Source organism: Antechinus flavipes, chromosome 1 (assembly GCF_016432865.1).
Source record: "Antechinus flavipes isolate AdamAnt ecotype Samford, QLD, Australia chromosome 1, AdamAnt_v2, whole genome shotgun sequence".
In the NCBI taxonomy this organism is placed as follows: domain Eukaryota; kingdom Metazoa; phylum Chordata; class Mammalia; order Dasyuromorphia; family Dasyuridae; genus Antechinus; species Antechinus flavipes.
The window spans coordinates 48,968,609-48,984,569 of NC_067398.1; the positions used below are offsets into that span (position 1 = coordinate 48,968,609).

At 37.1% G+C, this 15,961-nt stretch overlaps 1 protein-coding gene across 3 annotated transcripts in view; it reads left to right on the forward strand.

The window, feature by feature from the left end:
* IRAK2 (interleukin 1 receptor associated kinase 2) overlaps nucleotides 1-15,961 on the forward strand; it is a 59,776-nt gene that overhangs the window by 11,811 nt on the left and 32,004 nt on the right. For all 3 annotated transcript variants that reach the window (XM_051982086.1, XM_051982097.1, XM_051982076.1), the window contains exon 2: nucleotides 9,238-9,420. In XM_051982086.1, the coding sequence (XP_051838046.1) occupies nucleotides 9,238-9,420 (183 nt within the window). The remainder of the gene's footprint in view (nucleotides 1-9,237; nucleotides 9,421-15,961) is intronic.

A 15,961-nucleotide genomic window follows, 5' to 3' on the forward strand; every position in this document is an offset into this window, starting at 1 on the left:
AAAGAAAATGGTAAGTCACTCCGGTATCTTTGCCAAGAAAACCCCAAATAGGGTCACAGTTGAAAGAACTGAACAACAATAATAATAATAACAAAGAATTAAGTTAGATAAGAGGTGGAACATCTTCTTTGGAAGGGTTATTTTATACCCAAATGTGTTACTTGTTAAAGACTCTGAAATCTCCTTAACTTGGGGTAAGGTGTGGGGGAGAAAGAGTCTTTAAAAATAGGCACATTTTGTACTCTCATTCTTGCTCATGTGTTTGGATGCTTGTGTATGTCCTTGGAAATGAAAAGAGTTTAAAAATTAAAAGAGACAAGCATCTCTTGGAGTTGGGGCTATTTTTGATGAAATGCTGAAGAGGTGCTGGATTTTTGTCTGAGTTGGGCTAGAATGCAGACTCTGATTTGCTAACCACAGAGTCTAACAAAGTTAATAAAGCTTTGGCTTCCTTGGATCATAGATTCTCAGTGAAAGAAGATCCTAGAGGTCACTGGTCTAACCCCCTTCATTTTTTACACACTAGGAAATGGAAAGTCACACAGATATATGCCAGATATGGAATAGAAATATCTTTCTGATCTATATCTGCCATATAAAAGGTATTTAATATATTCTTGTTAGTTATCCAATGAGGAGTTTGGATTAGTGATTTCTAAGGTTTCTTTGAGTCCTAATTCATCTTAGGAGTTTTTAAGCAATCCATTTTAACCCCCCATTCAGGGTGGAACCTTTTCTCCAGTGGCACTGACAGGGCCCAGCTTTGTTTAAAATAGCCAGTGTCAGGGAGGCAAGGAGATAGAAGGGATGGCTTCTCAGGGACATCCTGAGTTCTGTCTAGGACTTGTGAACTTTATGGAGGGAAATAAATTTTCTGTGCTTATGACCATGAGTGGGCACTTTTCATTTATAGATGAAAAAGAGGGATATTCAATGAAACTTTGTCTTGGGTTCCCAGCCTCAGCTAGGGTTCCATTCACAATTTTCCTAGATAATAATAAATTTATTATGCTACTGACTGGGGCTGAGGGAAACCCCATCACCCCCAATAGACGCTTGTTGAAAACTTCCTATATGTTAACTTTTTTTTTTTTCTCACTGTGCTAGTGCTAGGAATACAAAGGAAGGCAAAAATAGCTTGGCCCTTCTCTTGAGGAGTTTATCACACACCTAATTCTAACCTCCCTTGAGATTTCTCTCAAGGAAATAAAGTGCTTTCTTTTTCTTTTTCTTTTTTTAATAACTTTTTATTGATAGAACTCATGCCAGGGTAATTTTTTACAGCATTATCCCTTGCATTCACTTCTGTTCCAATTTTTCCCCTCCCCTCCCCCCCCTCCCCCAGATGGCAAGCAATCCTTTACATGTTGAATAGGTTACAGTATATCCTGGATACAATATATATGTGCAGAACCAAACAGTTTTCTTGTTGCACAGGGAGAATTGAATTCAGAAGGTATAAATAATCCGGGGAGAAAAACAAAAATGCAAGCTGTTTATATTCATTTCCCAGTGTTCTTTCTTTGGGTGTAGCTGCTTCTGCCCATCTTTGATCTGAATTAACTCTCTTTATCGAAGAGATCCACTTCCATCAGAATACATCCTCAAACAGTATCGTTGTTGAGGTATATAATGATCTCCTGGTTCTGCTCGTTTCACTTAGCATCAGTTCATGTAAGTCTCTCCAGTCCTCTCTGTATTCATCCTGCTGGTCATTCTTTACAGAACAATAATATTCCATAACATTCATATACCACAATTTACCCAGCCATTCTCCAATTGATGGGCATTCTTTCATTTTCCAGCTTCTAGCCACTACAAACAGGGCTGCCACAAACATTTTGGCACATACAGGTCCCTTTCCTTTCTTTAGTATCTCTTTGGGGTATAAGCCCAGTAGAAACACTGCTGGATCAAAGGGTATGCACAGTTTGATAACTAATAAAGTGCTTTCTTTAAGTGATTTAGTGACTTCTTGAACCCCACCCTTATGATTGACAAGGGCCCTCAAATCCTTGTGAGCCCTCTGATTTTCAGAGGACCATGCTGGAGGCTCCAGCAGATAGAATTCAAGTTCCTATCAAGAAATCATAGATTCACTCCTAACCGCTTCCCATCTCAATGACTGGAGCTCTTTCTTTACTGTCTCACTTCTAGCTTGGGGGGGGGGCAGGAAATGGGTTAAAAGAAATTATAGGACTTGTGGAAGTCTGTCAGGACTCGCGGTGTTCCTTTAAGATTCTTGTTCATGATAGCTGATTTTCCCGCCTTCGATGATGATATGACAAGTTTCCACAAAGAGGTCGGTGTTTGGGTGATTCGGGGCTAAGCCAGTAAGCTGGATTCTTGGCACATCATTTCCCCTCCCTGTGCTCTGAATTATTTCTTCACTTCTGGGTGGAGAGGAGGGGTGGGTGAGGCAGCTGAGCCAGTTACTGCAACCTAGGACCTGCCACATCAGCCTCCCCGAACAGGGACTCTTTTTCTGCCATAGACAGCTTTCAAGGCTGGCATGAAGAAGTCTCCGGCTACCCTTATTCCCACTGCCAAAGATAAGAGCTCGCTTTTGTTAAATGCCGTTTTTATGAGGATAATAAACATTATTAGTTTTCTCAGTAGACTCAATTTCCAGTATACTTTGGTTGAGCACAAGTTTTTAGAGAAGAGTAACAGGGTGTGTGGTCTGGTGGTGGTAAGGAGGTTGACTTGGAGCAAAAACACAGATGGGGCACCAGAAATTGGGTTTAGAATTAGCCTCAGTGAAGCCCTGGATTAGAATTCTGATTCTGCTATTTACAACCTGAGAGACCATAAATAAGCTCTTTCCCAAATAGAATTATATATAGTTGACATTTGTATAGAATTTTATCTCATTTATCCTCATCACAACCCTGGGAGATGGGTGCTATTATTATCCCCATTTTACAGATGAGGAAACTGAGGCACATGAAGGTTCCATGATTTGTCCAGAGTCATATAGTTTGTAAGTGTCTGGGGTAAGATTTAAACTAAGGTCCTGATTCAGCTGTCTATGTACTCTGCCATCTAGCTGGTGATTTAGAGGGCTGTGCAGAACAGTTAAAATCTCTTAGTCCCTGTCCTAGAGATAAGGGAATTAAGGTTCCTGGAATATGAAAAGAAGGAATTTGGTGAGTTAGAAAGGCACACAGAACTGGGATTATAGAATCTTAGATTCAGATTTAGAGGGAACCTTAGAGGCCATTGTATTTAAACCTCTAGTTTTCTTTTCTTTTATTGGGGAGAAAGTGAAAGTGGTAAAAAGAAGGGGATCAAATTATCATTAAGAAAATAAAGAAAAGAGGGTCATAGTTTTTAAAATTCACAGCAGAAAATGGAAAAAAAAAGCAGAATAGCTTTGAAAATTACATGTTGAATTATATTTAAAAGAAAAGCAAATTGTATAGAAGAGAGATTTTCAGTTTTATATACAATTCTTTTAAAATTCTACTCTGTATGCAAATGCTTATTGATGTTTTAAGTATGGAATAAAATAAGATATAAAATGAGTTAGTGATTGCTGGAATATTGGGAGTCCCATCTAAATAGAAATTCTCTGATCTCATAATTATACACTAAAGTATAAATATCTGATAAATTTATCTTTGTGGTTCCATCATTCAATAAGCATTTATTAAGGGTCAACTATGAAAAGTCTTGGACAAGAATTGGTAGAATGAGATGTTTTGGAAGGTTTGCAGTCTGCATGGGGGTGGGGGAGGGAGTCATCACTTTGATGTGAGTGGGTACTTTATTTTCTTGGTGCTGTTAGTGACTTTTTCATTTGATTATAACATAACAATCCTATGAGGTAGATCATGTAAATTTTTGGAATGGGCCTGGGATTTTGTTGGTATGGAGAACTCCCAGTGTGAAAACTACTTTTATCAATGCAGATCAGCCTTTTAGGCAGAGGTTTATAGTCTTGACAGAGTATATCTGGAAGTACTAACAGCTGTTAAAAAAAAAAAATCACTGGCAAAATTTGAATCCAGGACCTCTGACTCCTAAGACTGCTCTTTTCCATTGTGTACCACTCAGCCTGTTCTAGCCTCAGTTTTCTCACCTGTAAAGTGGAGGTAGTTTTTACTTCTCAGGGATGTTATGAGGATTCAGTGAAATAATATACCCAAACATTATCTTTGAAAATTTTTGTAAGCATTATATAAATCATGATGATGATAATTCCCTGGAAACTCCAGATTTTTCTCCCCAAGCTGAGACAATCTTTTGTGTCATAGTAAGAAAGTCTTCCTTTTAATTCTCTTTCATATTTTCCCCCAAACACATGAAATCAATTCCAAATCCAAACTGTGATCTTGGTTAAGGACTTAACCTTAATGAGCTTCAGGAAACTTTAAATAATAATAATAGCTTTTTATTTTTAAAATACATGCAAAGACTACTTTCACCATTACTATTCAATAATGTATTAGAAATGCTAGCTTCAGCAATAAGAGATGAAAAAGAAAGGAATTAGAGTAGGTAATGAGGAAACCAAATTATCACTCTTTGCAGATGATATGATGGTATACTTAGAAAACTCCAGAGAATCTATTGAAACGCTATTAGAAACAATCCACAACTTTAGCAAAGTTGCAGGATACAAAATAAATCCACATAAATCATCAGCATTTTTTATACATCATCAACAAAATCCAACAGCAAGAGATACAAAGAGAAATCCCATTTAAAATAACTGTCGATAGCATAAAATATTTGGGAATCAATCTGCCAAGGGAAAGTCAGGAACTATATGAACAAAACTACAAAACACTTTCCACACAAAGTCAGATCTAAACAATTGAAAAAATATTAAGTGCTTCTAGATAGGCCAAGCGAATATAATAAAGATGATAATATACCTAAACTAATCTATTTATTTAGTGATATACTAGACTCCCCAAAAAACTATTTTAATGACCTAGAAAAAAATAACAAATTTCATCTGGAAGAACAAAAGGTCAAGAACTTCAAGGGAACTAATGAAAAAAAATCAAAAGAAGGTGGCCTAGCTGTACCTGATCTAAAACTATATTATAAAGCAGCAGTTACCAAAACCATTTGGTATTGGCTAAGAAATAGACGAGTTGATCAGTGGAATAGGTTAGGTTCACAGGACAAAACAGTCAATAACTATAGCAATCTGGTATTTGACAAACCCAAAGACCCCAGCTTTTGGGATAAGAATTCATTATTTGACAAAAATTGCTGGGAAAATTGGAAATTAGTATGGCAGAAACTAGGCATTGACCCACACTTAACACCGTAGACCAAGATAAAGTCAAAACGGGTTCATGACCTAGGCATACAGAACGAGATTGTAAATAAATTAGGAGAACATAGGATAGTTTACCTCTCAGACCTGTGGAAGAGGAAGGAATTTATGACCAAAGAAGAACTATAGATGATTATTGATAACAAAATAGAAAATTTCAATTATATTAAGTTAAAAAGCTTTTGTACAAATAAAACTAATGCAGACAGGATTAGAAGGGAAGCAATAAACTGGGAAAACATTTTTACAGCTAAAGATTCTGATAAAGGCCTCATTTCCAAAATATGTAGAGAATTGACTCTAATTTATAAAAAATGAAGCCATTCTCCAATTGATAAATGGTCAAAGGATATGAACAGATAATTTTCAGATGAAGAAATTGAAACTTTCTAGTCATGAAAAAGTGCTCCAAATAATTATTAATCAGAGAAATGCAAATTAAAACAACTCTGAGTTACCACTACACACCTCTCAGATTGGCTAGGATGACAGGAAAAGATAATGACGAATGTTGGAGGGGACGTGGGAAAACTGGAACAGTGTTGCATTGTTGGTGGAGTTGTGAATGGATCCAGCCATTTTAGAAAGCAATTTGGAACTATGCTCAAAAAGTTATCAAACTGTGCATACCCTTTGATCCAGCAGTGTTACTACTGGGCTTATATTCCAAAGAGATACTAAAGAAGGGAAAGGGACCTGTATGTGCAAGAATGTTTGTGGCAGGTCTCTTTGTAGTGACCAGAAACTGGAAATTGAGTGGATGTCCATCATTTGGAGAATGGCTGGGTAAATTGTGGTATATGAATGTTATGGAATATTATTGTTCTGTAAGAAATGACCAGCAGGATGAATACAGAGATGCTTAGAGAGACTTACATGAACTGATGCCGAGTGAAATGAGCAGGGCCAGGAGATTATTATACATTTCAACAACAATACTAGATGATGATCAATTCTTTTTTTTTTTTTAATAATTTTTTATTGATAGAACGCATGCCAGGGTAATTTTTACAGCATTATCCCTTGCATTCATTTCTGTTCCGATTTTACCCCTCCCTCCCTCCACCTCTTCCCCGAGATGGCAAGAGTCCTTTACATGTTGAATGGGTTGCAGTATATCCTAGATACAATATATGTATGCAGAACCAAACAGTTTTCTTGTTGCACAGGGAGAATTGAATTCAGAAGGTATAAATATCCCGGGAAGAAAAACAAAAATGCAAGCAGTTTATATTCATTTCCCAGTGTTCTTTCTCTGGGTGTAGCTGCTTCTGTCCATCTTTGATCAATTAAGGCTCTCTTTATCGAAGAGATCCACTTCCATCAGAATACATCCTCAAACAGTATCGTTGTTGAGGTATATAATGATCTCCTGGTTCTGCTCATTTCACTCAGCATCAGTTCATGTAAGTCTCACCAGTCCTCTCTGTATTCATCCTGCTGGTCATTCCTTACAGAACAATAATATCCCATAACATTCATATACCACAATTTACTCAACCATTCTCCAATTGATGGACATCCTTTCATTTTCCAGCTTCTAGCCACTACAAACAGGGCTGCTACAAACATTTTGGCACATACAGGTCTCTTTCCCTTCTTTAGTATCTCTTTGGGGTATAAGCCCAGTAGAAACACTGCTGGATCAAAGGGTATGCACAGTTTGATAACTTTTTGAGCATAGTTCCAAATTGCTCTCCAGAATGGCTGGATGTGTTTACAATTCCACCAACAATGCATCAGTGTCCCTGTTTTCCCACATCCCCTCCAACATTCCCCATTATCTTTCCTTGTCATTCTAGCCAATCTGACAGGTCTGTAGTGGTATCTCAGAGTTGTCTTAATTTGCATTTCTCTGATTAATAATGATATGGAGCATATTTTCATATGTCTATAAATAGTTTCAATTGCTTCATCTGAGAATTGTCTGTTCATATCCTTTGACCATTTATCAATTGGAGAATGGTTTGATTTCTTATAGATTAGGGTCAGTTCTCTATATATTTTGGAAATGAGGCCTTTAGATGATGATCAATTCTGATGGACGTGACTCTCTTCAACAATAAGATGAACCAAATCAGTTCCAATTGATCCACATTCAGTCCCCATAGTTCAGGTAACTCTTTAAAACTAGTTATAAGGGTCAGCTAGGTGGCATAGTGGATAGAGCATCAGCCTTGAACAGGAGGACCTGAATTCAAATGTGGTCTCAGATACTTAACATTTCCTGGTTGTGTGATCCTGGGCAAGGTACTTAACCCTAATTGCCTCATTTTAAAACAAAAAACAAGCTAGTTGTAATTGAGTTGGATGTAGGAAGTTGCCAGAGAGAGGAAAGCATGGGTTGTTGGTGAATATTTTACATCATTAATTTGATAAACTTCAAAGTTGATGGAAGGCAAAAAAAAAATTTTTTTTCTTTCCTTCCTTCCTTTCTTCCTTCTTTCCTCCCTCCCTTTTTCCCTCCCTCTCTCCCTTTCTTCTTCCTTCCCTCCCTCCCTTCCTTTTTCCTTCCTTCCCTCCCTCCTTTCTTCTCTTCCTCCCTTCCTCCCTTTCTTCCTTCTTTCTCCTTCCCTCTCTTCTTTCCTCCTTCCCTCCCTCCCTCCTTCCTCCTTCCCTCCCTCCCTCCCTCTCTCCTTCCCTTCCTCCCTTTGTTCCCTCTATCATGTGCTAACAGCTCAAGTTGTTGTTTTTTAATAGTATTTTATTTTTCCAAAAACATGCATAGTTTTCAACATTCACCTTTGTAAATCTTTCCAGACTTTTCTGAAACCATCCTGCTGATTATTTCTTACAGGATAATAATATTGCATAACATTCATATACCATAACTTATTCAGCCATTCCCCACTGATGGGCATCCACTCAGTTCCCAGTTCCTTGCCACTACAACAAGGGCTGCCACAAACATTTTTACACATGTGGGTTCCTTTCCCTCCTTTACGATCTCTTTGGGATACAAGCCCAGTAGAAACTTCTGGATTAAAGGGTAGGCACAGTTTGATAGCCCTTTGGGCATAATTATAGTTCCAAATTGTTCTCCAGAATGGTTGGATCAGTTCACAGCTCTACCAACAATGCAATAGTGTCCCAGTTTTCCTGTATCCCCATCAATAATTATCATCATCTTTTCCCTGACAGCTCAAATTTGAAGTTTTTCATCCATGCTAGATATTGATGTATGTTAATGTGGTAGCTCTTGCAGTCTGTCATTAGATCAACATTTATTAATTGTTCCCTATACTAAGCTTTGGGGATACAATAAACTAATCGATTATTATTATTTAAAGTATAATTTTTATTTTAATTCATTGTATTTTAATTTTGGGTTCTGAATTATCTTTCTCTCCCCTGTTCCTTACCCATTCATTGAAAAGGCAAGAAATACAAAACCCATTACAAATATCCAATGAATATTTATTAAGAATTTACTACTAAGTTAAAAAAAATTCTCTATTCTGAAGGAACTTAAATTCTAATAAGGAAAACAGCACATAAAAAGGAGCTGTTGGCACTGCAAAGAAAGAAAAATAAATTCTCTTTCCCCTAAGGAGCTCACATTTTATTAAGGGAAACACCATACAAATGCTCAAGTGCAGATGAGATCTGCGTAATGGAAAGAAGTCTCAGAGTGAAAGCACTAGCAATGGGAGTTAACACATTTGCATTTTACCACGGACCTCCTAGAGACCTAGTAGCTTAACTTAAAGAAATAAATCCAAATGGCATTATTTCAGACTCTTTGGCAACTGAATGGGGAGAGGAAGATTTGATGGAGATGGATAAGAGGAATGACATATACTGCCTTCCATAGAGTACCATGCAGGCAGATACTTAGTCTTTCTCTGAGTAAAATCAGCTCTGTTTAGTTATCTAGATAAAGGTCATTCTACCTGGCAGGGGGCATGGCTGACTGGGAACTCTCTCTGTTTACTGTTTAGCCTCTTATGTGATGACTGACCAGACCCAGTTGAGGAAGATCAAGTCCATGGAGAGGATCCAAGGTGTCAGCATCACCCGGGAGCTGTTGTGGTGGTGGGGGATGAGGCAGGCCACAGTGCAGCAGCTCCTGGATCTCCTGTACCGACTCCAGCTCTACCGAGCAGCACAAGTCATCCTGGACTGTGAGTAACAAACAGGCACCCCTGCCCTGCCCTGGCAGGCTTAGTCATGCTGTGGCTGAGAGTGACTTGGATTGTCTTATTTCCCTCGTCAGCAGTTCCCCCAATTGCTCCTCAAGGGACACGACCATTTTCATCATCATTCACGTTGATAGACAAATGAATTCCTTCAATATAGAGGGGAGATTTGGGGTGTGATACCCTGTGATCTGGAAAACGTGTATAAGAATATTTGGCTCTTTCTTTGTACCAAAGAAGTTTGAATTTTTTCTTTTTCTTTTAATGGGTGTTTAGAGTAGCTTATTGCAAAATTTGGGTTATTTGGTCATAGGCTCCATATCATCTGTGGTTTTTGGAAAACTCCCCAGAATTTCTATTTAACTTCTTCTACTGACCATGATGGAGAAAGTCAATATGTGGAAAGGATAACTATAGTACTTTACAGTTTAAAGATAGTTTTTCTCAAACCATCATACATATAGACAGTGTGAATGGAGCATAGCAGTGAATTGCTTGGAAACACAGCTGTTGTTAAATTGTTTTCTCTCATGTTTGACTCTTTGTGACTCCTTTTGGGATTTTCTTGGCAAAGATACTGGAAAGGTTTTCCATTTCCTCTCCAGCTTATTTTGCAGATGAGGAATTGGTGATGAACAGAGTTCAGTGATTTGCCCAGGGTCACTCAACTAGTAAGTGTTGGAAACCAGATTTGAACTCATGGAGAGAGGTCTTCCTGACTCCAGGCCTGGTGCTCTTCCCACTGTACCACCTAGCTGCCCATCTAGCTTGTTCCCAAGATGAAAGTTCCCAAGGGACTCATCAATGGGAAAAGCAGTCTATTTTGCTTCTGTAGAAAGAGGCAAAAAGAATCTGCCTGCCCTTTTTGTAGTGTCAAGAAACTAGACACTGAGCGGTGCCCATCAGTTGGAGAATGTCTGAATAAGTTATGGCATATGAATGTTATGGAATATTATTGTTCTATAAGAAATAATCAACAGGATGATTTTAGAGAGGCCTAGAGAGACTTACATGAACTGATGCTGGGTGAAGTGAACAGAACCAGGAGATCATTATATATGGCAACAACAAGATTATATGATGATCAATTCTGATGGATGTGGTTCTTTCCAACAATGAGATGACTGATGCCTGTTCCAATGGTTTTGTGATGAAGAAAGCCATCTACATCCAGAGAGAGGACCATGGGAACTGAGTGGAGAACACAACATAACATTCTTGCTCTTTTTGCATTGTGTTTTCTTACTCATTTTCTTTCCTTTTTGATCTGATTTTTCTTATGCAGCAAGATAATTGTGTAAATGTTTATATATATTGAATTTAACATATATTTTAACATGTATAACATATATTGACTTGCTTGTCATCTAGAGGAAGTAGAACACAAGGCTATGCAAGATCAGTGTTGAAAAGTTATCCGTGTATATGTTTTGAAAATAAAAAGCTTTTAAAAAAAAAAGGAATCTCCCCAAAGCTAATAAATACTAGAGCCCTTTCTTCCCTTGTCTAAAGACAAGACCAGACCTCAGATCCCAGACCTTACTGCCCTTTTCTCTATCATTTCCAGTTTTATCTTCTGTATTTTTTCCACTAATTTAAACTCAGAGTAAAGGATGATGTTTCCAGGAAGTCATAGGTAAAATACATATATATTTCCTGGTTCTCTGTGTCTCTTCCATTAGCATAGATAAATGAGATAATTACATTAATTCATTGATGCTTTGGAAAATCCTGAGACACTGGCCCAGAAGAAGGAGATGTAGGAAGAAGGAGGGAAGGTTTCTTTTTTTCTTTTTCTTTTTTTAATTAAAGTTTTTTTTTTTTTTCAGAATATATATCTGGATAAATTTTGACATTTATGGCTACAAAACCTGTGCTTTAATTTTTTTCCTTCCCTTTTTCCACCCCTTTCCCAGTCGGCAAGTGATCCAATATATGTTGAACATGTGCAATTCCACTACATATTTTCACAAATTTCATACTGCTCCAGAAAAATTAGATGAAAAGGGGGAAAAAATGGGAAAGAAAACAAAATGCAAACAACAACAAAAAAGAGTGAAAATGCTATGTTGTGAACCACACTCAGTTCCCATAGTCCTCTCTCTGAGTATAGATATCTCATTGGAACTGGTCTGCATCATCTCTTGTAGCATCTGCCACCATGTACATTGATCTCTTAGTTCTGCTCACTTCACTTAGCATCAATTCATGTAAGTCTCTCCAGTCCTCTCTGAAATCATCCTGTTGATCATTTCTTAAAGAACAATAATATTCCATAACACTCATATACCATAACTTATTCAGCCATTCTCCAACTGATGGGCATCCACTCAGTTTCTAGTTCCTTGCCACTACAAAAAGGACTGATACAAATTGCTCTCCAGAATGGTTGGATTCCTTCACAATTCCACCAACAATGTATCAGTATCCCAGTTTTCCCATACCCTCTCCAACATTTGTCATTATTTTTTTCCTGTCATTTTAGCCAATCTGAGAGGTATGTAGTGATATCTCAGAGTTATCTTAATGATCAATAGTGATTTGGAGCACCTTTTCATATGATTATACATGGTTTCAATTTCTTCATCTGAAAATTGTCTGTTCATTTCTTTTGGCCATTTATCAATTAGAGAATAGCTTGAATTCTTATAAATTTGAGTCAATTCTCTAAATATTTTAGAAATGAGGTCTTTATCAGAACCTTTGGAGGTAAAAATGTTTGCCAGTTTATTGATTGAGGAAAGGTTTCTTAATGAGCCCCAATTAATACATGTGTAAGGTCATTGTGGTGCCTCAACAAGCTGCCATCCAGTTATTCTGATGCTCACATCTATACTGATGTGTTCATGATAGTTGTTGGAGTAATTTGTCACTGACCTCCACTAAATAACATAGTTAAAATTAATGAGTCTTCAAGAGAGAGAGGATGAACCCATGATTGTAATGATAGAGATTTTAGACATCCATCAAATAGATGAAAGTTTTGGGGTTTGGGGTTTTTTGGGGGTGGCGAAAACTTTTAGAATTCTTCAACTTATAATAAACCTGAAATTAAACAATTTTATTGATGAATTTTCAATGGCTATACCATCTTCTCCTGGAAGAGTCTATTAGTAACAAAGAAAAGCAGTCAAACAAAATTGGCCTATGTGAAGTGAAATGATGTTAAATAGTATTCATAATGTCATAATTTGGTCTGCCAATTTTCCATCCATTCATTTTATTTCTATTAATTTTTGATACCATAAAAATGCTGAAAGGAATATTTTGTATTTATATATATATATAAAACAGAAAAAATATATATAGGTAATGTAATTTTTTCTGTCTTTAATCTTATTGAGGATATATACCCATTAGTGGGACCTCTAGGTCAAAGAGAATTTAAACAGGTTTTTGACTTTTGTTATATGGTTCCAAATCTTTTTCCAAAATGGTTAGACTGACACATAGCTCTGCCAGCATTGAGTTAGTGGGTTTCTTCCTCTAATATGTTTTTATCTTTTGTCATCTTTCTTAATTTTCTGGTTACTAGGTGAAAACTCAGAGTCATTTAGATTTTCTTTTATCATTACTGATTTGGAATGATCTTTTTTATGTGGTTATTGAGAGTGTATGCAATCTTTTCTTTGAAAACTATTCAACTTTTCTTTGGAACTGGTGCCTTCTAGAAACCATCCCTTCTTGTTACCCAGGGGTTCACCTTCAGAAGGAGGAAGTTGTGTGTCCTTGGCCCCATCACCTACATTCTTTGAACCTCAGTTTTCTCTTTTGTTGAATGGCTCCTTTTTAACTTGTTGAACCAGCCCTTCTGCCTCCAGCTATCTCAGAGCTTCGGAATTCACAGCTGACCAGAATCACTTTATGTGCTCTGGAGAGACAATAATGGAATATTGATAGCGATAACTGACATTAAAGTTGTGCTTTAGAATCTGTATATGTGCTACAGTGAGTCCATAAACATTCATTAAGGGCCTGCCACTGGGCGAAATGCTGGGGTTGAAAAGAGAGACACAAGACAGCCCCCACCCTCATGGTCTGATGGGAGAGACAACACACAAACAACTGGGGACTGAGTGAGGTGATGTGCTATGGACAAGCTGTGTTGGAGGTGGTTGTTTTATCTGAACCAAGAACAACCTTGGGATAATGACGAAGTGGGGAGAGCAGTCTACTTTGAAATAAAAGTGTGGCAAATTCACAATGGCCATTCTCTTTGGCAAAAAGCAGGTTTATTTAGGGGCAGAGGTTACAGACAAAAATAATTGGTTAAAAAAAAAAAGGCATCAGGAGTAGCAAATACGAAAGAAAGTTGGGAGAGCATATAATTAGTAAGAAAAAGGCAAGTTCTCCAGGGGAACTCACAATGAACCAAGAGAAAGGAAATACTCCATGAGGGTAGGAGTAAGCCATTAACTGGCTGGGTAGTCTCAAAGGTTCCATTAAAGGGGAAACAATATGAGGGGAGAAAAGAATAGCTCATAGTGAACTTAGTCCTGAAAAAATTTAGCAAAGATATTCATCATGAGCAGATCTTTTTATAGGGGAAATACAGCCTTGGGGTTTCTCAGGAAAGTAAAGGCACAAACTTGGAGGGAGGATCAAGAGCTAGATGGAATATACTTGGCAGACCAGGTCCCAGACCTGCCTAAGATATGCTGATTTATATCTCAAAGATACCCAGAGTTGGGGATAGTCAATAGGGGTTAATAAAGAGTTCCTTCCTCATAATCACTGGATACAAACAGGATAGTCTGGGAATTTAATTATATCTGATAATAACTGGTTGGGTTTCTTCCTGATGAGAAGAGAGTAAATCACATCAATAATACTATGTTCAGTTTGCAGATGAGGAACATAAAATTCACAGAGATCAAAGGACTTGCTCAATTTATTTCATTTTAATATTGGGGATTTTAAAATTATTTATTTATTTTGGTGATGGTGGTGTTATTCAATCATATCCAGCTTTGTATCCTCATGGACTATAGCACGCAGGTCCTTCTATACTCTACTATGTCCCAAAGACTGCACAAAGAAGTGCTCAACTTCACTTTTTCCCTCACACCGTCCATCCATCTCATCCTCTGCCATTTCCTTTTCCTTTTGCCTTCAGTCTTTCCCTACATCAGATCTTTTCCCAATGAGTTCTGTTTTCTCATTATGTGGCTAGAGTATTTAAGCTTTAGCTTCAGTATTTGCCTTTCAGAATAGTCTGAATGAATATGGTTCAACTCAACAGATGTTCAGTGAACATCAGCTATGAGAAAACCATTCTGTAAGCCTTAAAGGACTATTAATCAAATATTTATTATTTTTTATTTATTTTATCTATTTATTGAGCACCTACTGTATACCAAACATTGGGCTACAAACTAGAAACACAAAAATGAAATAGTCCTATTTCTCAAAGAGATTACATTGTACTACACTGATCTTTGTATGTATGCATCCTGATGTGTCTGGTACAAAGATAAGTATAGACACAAAATATACAAAGTAAATACAAAGTAACTTGGGGTGGGTATAGGACTGGGGAAAGAGAATTGGGAAGATCTATGGGGGACCTCCTGGAAAAAGAAGTTTCTAAGCCGTGCTTTAAAGCAGTGGTGTCAAACACATTGCAGTCAACCTCCCTCATGTAACTGAACCGAATTAAAAAGTAATACAAAAGTATTTGACAAAATAAAAATTATAATAAAACATAGATAACATTATATATTAAAACTAAGTAAATATACAGCTACAGAATCCCTAATACAGATTAGTGATTATATTTCTATTTGAATTGAATAGCCCCCCTCTAAAGGGAGCTGGAGGTTGTGTGCAGAGGAGATCCAAGCATGAAAAGCAGCTTGAGCAAAGACAGAGATGAAATGACATATATGGGGAGAGGCAAATAGATAAATAGGGCCCAGAGTTACTAGCTTACCAGGGACTGGATTCAATCACAGATTTCTCTTGGCCTCAGGTCCAGCTATGTTTTAGTCTATTGCCTCATTGAATTATGGAATTTAAAATAGAAAAATAATTTATATAGCATCTAGTTCAACCCCTTTATTTTATTAGTGAGAAACACTGAGAGTCATTGATAGTAAGTAATTCATCCAGGGTCTCCTGTCTGCAACTTAGTCCACTTCTGTGTATCTCATTACAGTCTCTCAAGCTTCACAAGCTTAGAATAAAAACAGTCACTTCATCTATACTATATATAAAGAAGCCCAAAGACATCCTAATAATAATCGCTCATGATCTCGTTTTTATTCATTCATTTTTTAAAAAAAATACACATTGCTTTATGACTCATGTTGGTACAGAAAAATCAGAACAAAAGGGAAAAAACCATGCGAGAGAAAAAGAAGTAAACAGCATGAATTGATTTACATTCAATCTCTATAGTTCTTTTTCTGGATCCAAATGACAGTTTTCTATTCAAAGTCTATTGGGATTGTCAATCATGATCTCATTAAAATCTCATCCTTGAGAGAAAGGTGCTATTATTATCCCCATTTTATTGTTGTGGAAG